The sequence below is a fragment of the Sceloporus undulatus genome, chromosome 2, assembly GCF_019175285.1.
Source record: "Sceloporus undulatus isolate JIND9_A2432 ecotype Alabama chromosome 2, SceUnd_v1.1, whole genome shotgun sequence".
Taxonomy (NCBI): domain Eukaryota; kingdom Metazoa; phylum Chordata; class Lepidosauria; order Squamata; family Phrynosomatidae; genus Sceloporus; species Sceloporus undulatus.
In genome coordinates this window covers 2576042-2583272 of record NC_056523.1, presented here as the reverse complement: position 1 = coordinate 2583272, position 7231 = coordinate 2576042, and the positions used below count along the sequence as shown (strand labels likewise).

At 42.9% G+C, this 7231-nt stretch overlaps 1 protein-coding gene and 1 pseudogene across 3 annotated transcripts in view; one reads left to right on the top strand and one right to left on the bottom strand.

Annotated features, from left to right (window-relative positions):
- LOC121923054 overlaps positions 1–7231 on the bottom strand; it is a 173083-nt pseudogene that overhangs the window by 83733 nt on the left and 82119 nt on the right.
- Positions 1–7231, top strand: part of LOC121923045 (zinc finger protein 554-like) — a 36027-nt gene that overhangs the window by 25810 nt on the left and 2986 nt on the right. For 2 of the 3 annotated variants that reach the window (XM_042453168.1, XM_042453166.1), the window contains exons 1-2: positions 2247–2515; positions 5771–5891. In XM_042453168.1, the coding sequence (XP_042309102.1) occupies positions 2348–2515; positions 5771–5891 (289 nt within the window). In that variant the 5' untranslated portion in view covers positions 2247–2347. Of the gene's footprint in view, positions 1–2246; positions 2516–5770; positions 5892–7231 lie in introns of those variants that run through there. The other variant, XM_042453167.1, reaches the window with a different exon arrangement.

Here is a 7231-nt window from a genome sequence, read left to right as displayed (position 1 = left end):
AGAGGCTGGATGGCCATCTATCGGGGATGCTTTGATTGTGAGTTCCTGCATGGCAGGTGATTGGACTGGATGGCCTTTGGGGATATCTTCCAACTCTATGATTCTGTGGCATGGTACATACCACTCTGAAAGAGCAGGCTGGAGGAGTCCATTTTTCTTACGGAGGGATGCCACAGCAGCCAAACTGTGCAGCATCCCTCCGCAGTAAAAAGAATCAGGAAAAACTGGGTTCTTTTTAAGGTACCTGGTGCACCTCACAGTTGGTGCATCAGTGACGTAAGCAACATGCAGCGACGTCTGAACACTGCACACTTATGATGGAGGATCCCGTACGTCCTAGGGATCCAGAGCATGTGTTTGGTGCATGCTCTGGAACCCTAGAATTGGCCCAAGGACGGTGCTTCCTCCCCGTCTGCCCTGGGCCTATGATCCTTTTTGAATTGTGGTGCCCAAAACTGAACACAGTGTTCCAGGTGAGGCCTGACCAAAGCAGAATAGAATAGCACTATTACTTCCCTTGATCTAAACCAGTGGTTCCCAACCTGTGGGTCGAGAACCCTTTGGGGATTGAATGACCCTTTCATGGGGGTCACCTAAGACAATTGGAAAACATCTATTTAATTACAGTTATGAAGTAGCAACAAAAATAATTTCATGGGTTTGAGTCACCACAACATGAGGAAGTGTATTAAAGGGTCGCGGCATTAGGAAGGTTGGGAACCACTGATCTAGACACTTTATTTCTATTGTTTAGCCTAGAATCCCATTGGCTTTTTTTAGCTGCCTCATCACACTGTTGACTCAAGTTGTAGTCCAAAAAAAGTTACTAAAACTAAAATGGACCCTGGATGAATAAAACATTGGCACTTTCATAAAAATTTAAGATGCAACCTATGCCAGAGGTTGGAAAAGTTCCTTTTTTTCCACTACATCTCCAAGAATCCTAAGTGGCCATACTGGCTGAGAGAGTCTGGGAGCTGTAGTCCAAAATATGCCAGCCCACGCTCTACCCTCAAAAGGAGACCCTTCACAGCAATTCCCAAAGAAATGTGGCCTATTAGGATTAGACCCCTTTCATGTACACTGTTGTCAAGCCAGGTGTCCCCCATACTATATTGGGGCATTACATTTTTCTCCCTAAGTGAAGCATTTTACATTTCTCCCTGCTTAAATTCATTTTGCTAGATTTGGCTCAGCTTTTTAGTCTATCAAGGTCATTTTGAATTTTGATCCTGTCCTCTGGGGTATTACTTACTCCCTCTAATTTGGTGATGAATGAAATTTTGATAAGCACATCCTCTATATTTTATTGATCCATGTTGCTCATTCTGAGGTCAGAGCATGGCACCCAGCCCTGGAATTGTTTGTGGCCCCCTCGATTTCACCTATAAGTAAGTAACACATGGTCTCACTGGATACCCTGAGCAGCTCAATGGGATCTCCATGCAGACAGGCACCAGTCCATGGAAAAGGAGGGTCAGGTAATGCAGGGAGGTCGGGCCAGAGCCAAGGCCAGGATACAGAGTACCCTGGCCAGTGCAGAGAAGCCAGTCTACATCCAATCCTTATTTGTTTTAATTGAATAATTTTAATCCTCTCTCTCTCTCTCTCTCTGACACAGACACGACTTCTCTGTCTATGATTCTGGAAGGGTGTGTATAAATACCTATGGATCCTTTGAGCTAAAAGAAGACCAACTCTGGTGTTGAAGCTCTTTTCACTATCTTTGCCCCAGGCAACCTCTGAAACCTGTAGGGAGGGGAGCTCTGCCTCTGTTTTCTTCATTTCATAGTTTTGGTTTTTTTTAAACTTTGGGTGAATGTCCTGTGGCCCTCCAGATGTTGATGAACTGCAACTCTCATCAGCCTCTTGGGCAGCATAACCAATAAGTGATGGGCGCTGGGAGTTGTAGTCTGCCAACACATAGAGGGTTACATGATTCCCACACCAGCCTGAGGGCTAAATTTTATGCATAATCCTGCTAGCATGGAGAGAGGATTAGTTTTTTTCCCCCTGAAAAAGAAGGAATCCAACAGAAGAGCTTTCTGTTTTTGTTCATTAATGACAGGTTGTTTTCTGCCTTAGGCAGAGTGAATGACCTCTGAGAGACCCTCTTGTTAACAGGTTCAAACAGTTCTTGCAGGCTCAGTATTTTGGCTTACTTGAGTCAGTCCACCTGTAATTTGTTCTTTCCCTTCCTTTCATTTTACTGAATTCACTTGCCTTTTTCCAGTTAATCATGTCACCTGATGATCGCGTCTAACAGCCCTGCAATTTATCATATGTCTTTTAGGGAAAATTCAGGCTTGATTTGCTTTCAGACCCATTAATTGTCTTTTTGTGGTTCATGGAAGACAGCATAAATGTGTGCACATGTGAAACAGTTTCTTTTGTTTCTTCTGCAGGTGGTCAGAGTTCCAGGATAGGCCTGCCTGGTCTCGAAACAGGGAGAGGAGAGTCTCCATTGGATTCTTCCTCCATGGAAGAAACTACAAGAAAGATGCCTTTGGAACAGGTTAGTCTTCACCACCTCCTCCTTTGCTATGGAGCCATTGGGAGGGATCTCCAACAGAGGGTCCCAAGCGGATGATACTGAGGGCATAGGAATTTGCTCCTCATAGAGTGTTGTTCAATTCTCCCTCCAATGAATTGGATCCTTGGTTTTTAGTCTGGGATATAATGGTGGCCAGATGCCATCCTATGTCCTGCAGTGTCTCAGTTGATTGGGGTTTTCTGCCATCTTATCGTTCCTTTCTTCCCACCCAGCAAATCAGAGCTGGAGTGATGGGACTAGGCTTCAGAGACTCTTCTGGTTTGTACACAGGACTTACTGTATTCCTGTGTTAACATTAAATCCATGGCTTTTTGTGGGGTAGTTTAAGTTTCTTAAGACTTAAGCCTTTAGTAAGAAAACAAAAATATTTAAATATCAAAATTGTCAAAGCCAAACTTGTTAGGGTCTAACTTTAAAATTAGCAGAATAGTAGACATGTGCTCTTGTCTATCTATGCTTTCCTAAGACTGATTCCAAAAAACGACAAACAGTTTGTAGTTTAAAACAAAAGTTTACTAATGACTTTAATCTATATTTACACAGAAGCTACATCCTAATCTAGCAAGTTCAGGTAAAAGAAATATTTATCTCATCATCTTTCCAAAGAAAGTTGAGAGAGCAGGAAGATCCAAACACAAAAGTTCAGTTGAAAATCTGATGGCGTGCCAGCTTTAGGGGTTTCTGGATGAAATGGATTATCTAGATCCATTTCAATCTGGCTTCAGACCTGGCTATGGGACGGAGACAGCTTTGGTCACACTGGACAGAACTGGACAGAGGGAGTATGTCCCTGTTGGTCCTGCTGGATTTCTCAGTGACATTCGAAACCATTGACCATGGTATCCTTCTGGGTTGCCTTTCTAGGATGGGAGTTGGGACACTGTTAAGCAGTGGCTCCGGTCTTTCTTGGAGGGCCGAACTCACAATGCGGTGTTGCAGGACTCCTGCTCGACTCCTTGGCCATTGGACTATGGGGGTCCCTCAGGGTTCTGTTCTGTCCCCAGTATTATTCAACATCTACATGAAACTGCTGGAAGATGTCATCCAGAGTTTTTGGGTGCCCTGTTACCATTATGCAGATGACACCCAACTCTATCTCTCCTTCCCATCTGATTCCAAGAAAACTGTCTCCATACTGAACCAGTATCTGCTGTCAGTAATGGACTGGATGATGGCAAATAAATTGAAACTTAATTCAGACAAGACAGAGATGCTTCTGGTCAGCCGAAAGGCAAATCAGGGAATTGGGACTTTGCCTGTGCTGGATGGGGTTTCACTCCCCCTGCAATCTCAGGCTTGCAGCTTGGGTATGTTCCTGGACTCCACTCTGAGCCGGGATGCCCATGTTTCAGCAGTGACTAGGAGTGCATTTTGCACAGGTTAAACTTGTGCGCCAGCTGTCCTCATTCCTTGAGATGTCAGATTTGGCTATGGTGACACATGCCTTGATTACATACCATTTGGACTACTGCAACACACTCTACATGAGGCTGCCTTTGGAAACTGTCCGGAAACTTCAGTAGGTTCAGAATGCTGACCAGGGCCAGTTAAAGGGAGCATATAATTCCCATATTGAAACAGCTTAACTGGCTACCAGTTCATTTCTGGGCATGATTTATTTCATGACCTATAAAGTCCTTCACAGCTTACGTCCAGACTATTTGAGAGTCCACATTTCGCCATATGAATCTGGAGGGTTCTAAGATCTGCAAGAAAAGGCTTTGTCTCTGTCTTGCCAAGATCACAGAGTCGCCTGGTGAGCACACGAGAGAGAGTCTTCTTGGTGGCTGCTCCCACCCTCTGGAATGCCCTTCCACAAGAAGCAAGGCTGGCACTCTCCCTGCTGGCCTTTCACCAGCACGTAAAAATGTTTTTATGCAGTCTGGCATTTGGTATATAATGCATAGCATGGCAGTTTTTATGGAACTGGTAAAGTTTTAGTTTGTTTTTAACTTTTGTATACTTTATGTGAATTTATACTGGATGTAGATGTTTTTAATTTTATTGAGATTTTAAATGTTTTATCTGTGAGCCGCCTTAGGGAGAAAGGCGACATATTAAATAAATAAATAAATAAATAAATAAATAAATAAATAAATAAATAAATATCTTTGAGAGAATGTCTGTTAGTTCCCAAAGAGAGAGTGATCTAAGACACATGGTTAGTTTGAATGAAGGGGGGAGTTTTCATGCAAGAAATTCCTAAGAAGGGGAAAGAGAATGCAAAAATCTTCCAACTCTTAGCCGGGATTGGTGCCCTCACTGTGGTGGTGGGTGGCAGCAGACTCTGGTCACTGATTTTGAGGCTGATGAGAAATAGCAATTTTGAATTAGCTGTTCTTGGGGGTTTTTATTGTGAGGAATGGGAAGAGATCCTTGTGTTGTTCTCTGCTTATTTGACAAATATTTCTACTTATGAACCAACGGGAATTAAAGATAGCGTAAATTAAAAGCATCTGTAGGACACAAGATTGAGCAAGTTTGCCCTAGATGCATGCAAGTTAGTAGTGAATGTTGGGAAGACATATATGGGAAAACTCCCATGTGCTATATAAAATCTCCTTTCCTGTAAGAAAGCTAGTTCATCAGAGAGTTGGTTTATTATTTTGTGTTCTTCCTAATGCACTATTCTTCAAGATGCAGGTAATTAATAGATGTTCTGTCCCTGTGTTAGCATTGAAGTCATTACTTTTAGGCAAGATCTGTGCCACCGCTTTAGTGGAGGGAGGCAGATGAGTCTGGTAAGCGGTCTTGAACTATCATGAAAGGCAGTAATTATTCTTTTATTTTAACTGCCAGGGGTGGTACGTGAACCTTGTGATATTCTCTACTTTAGGTGTCAAGATAATTTATCTAAAGTGTCCAGAAAGCTGGAAATATCAGGAATAAAAATTCAAAACATCAGCAAAACACTAGATTGGTCAAGGCTGCCCTGGAAATATTCCAGCTATTAATACAGATTGGGAGGATCTATGTGGGAAATCTACCACATATTAAAACAAAATCTCCCTTCACAAGAGAAAGGAACCAGGTGTAACTTTTTTATCTTCCTGATATGCTATTCTTCAATATGGAACGAGTTAAAGAAAAGACATGGGGGAATATTTAAAAGCATCTCTTTATTCTAAAGCGATCAAACCCTGTTGGGGAGGCACCATGTGTTTCCCCCCACATCTGATCAGTTTCTCTTTGGATGAGGACTATTTTATCTTGCAGGTAACCTTTGAGGATGTAGCTGTGTATTTCACAAAGGAGGAATGGAACTTGCTGGATGAGAACCAACAATCTTTGTACTGGGTTGTGATGGTAGAAAACTATGAGAATGTGTTCTCCCTGGGTAAGGAATCTAAAGCCATTGCCCTTTTTATGGAGGTTCCTTTCATTCTACTTTAACATCATGGCAGCATCCTGTGGAATTTTGGGATTTGTAGTTTAGTGAGGCACTAGATCTCTCCACTTGAGAATTGTCAATACTCATTCCTAAAACTGCCAATCCTAGGATTTCATAGGAAGGAATCATGGCAGTTAATGCTTTTTACCCCCAAATCCCCTTCAACACATTTCTAAACATTTTTTCTAAGTTTTTGGCTCCTCTTTTAGTCCTTCTAGACCCTGGACAGGCTTCCAACACTCTTGGAAAGAAGGCCTCTCCTGGCCCTAGAATGGCTCAGAGAGGGTCTAACAGTAGTAAAATTGCCCCTACTTTCCCTAAGGGAGGTTGGATATTTAGAAGCAAAACATTTTCCTTTTTCTCCAGCGGTACAATAGGTGGAGGTCCCAGTGGGATCTCTTGGAGGTCCAGTGTGTCCCCTTCCCAAAACCTAAAAAGTTGCTCAACCCTGTCTCAGTTTTTTTCTGAAGCATTGCCTTCACTAAAATGGTTGTTCAAGCTCAGCCACAAAGCTCTTGCATGACTTCCTCAATCAAGCCAGTCCCCTTGCTCAGCCTTTCTTATTTATACTGTATATTTATTATCCTGCCTTTCTCAATATTCCAGGTGGGGCCTGACCAGAGCAGAATAGAGTGGCACTATTACTTCCCTTGATCTAGACAATACTTTTATTGATGCAGCCTAAAAAAGGCCAATGCAATTTTAGGATGCATCAAAAAAAGTATAGTGTCTAGATCAGTGATGGCGAATGTTTTAGAGACCGAGTGCCTAAACTGCAACCCAAAAGCCACTATTTATCTCAAAGTGCCATGTCCCTCTGGCTTTCTAGTAACAAACTCTGGCAAACTCTGTGCTGGGGTGATGGCATCTGTGCCCACAGAAAGGGCTCTGAGTGCCACCTCTGGCACTCGTGCCATAGGTTCTCCACCACTGGTCTAGATCAAGGGAAGTAATAGTGCCACTCCATTCTGCTCTGGTCAGGCCCCACCTGGAATATTGTGTCCACTTCTAGGCACCACAATTCAAAAAGGACATTGAGAAACTTGAGCATGTTTAAAGGAGGGCAACTAAAATGGTGAAGGGTCTGGAAACCATGCCCTATGAGGAACACCTTAGGGAGCTGTTTAGCCTGGAGAAAAGAAGGTTAAGAGGTGATATGATAGCCCTGTTTAAATATTTGAAAGGATTTCATATTGAGGAGGGAGCAAGCTTGTTTCCTGCTGCTCCAGAGACTAGAATCCAGAACAATGGATGCAAGCTCCAGGAAAAGAGATTCCACCTCAACA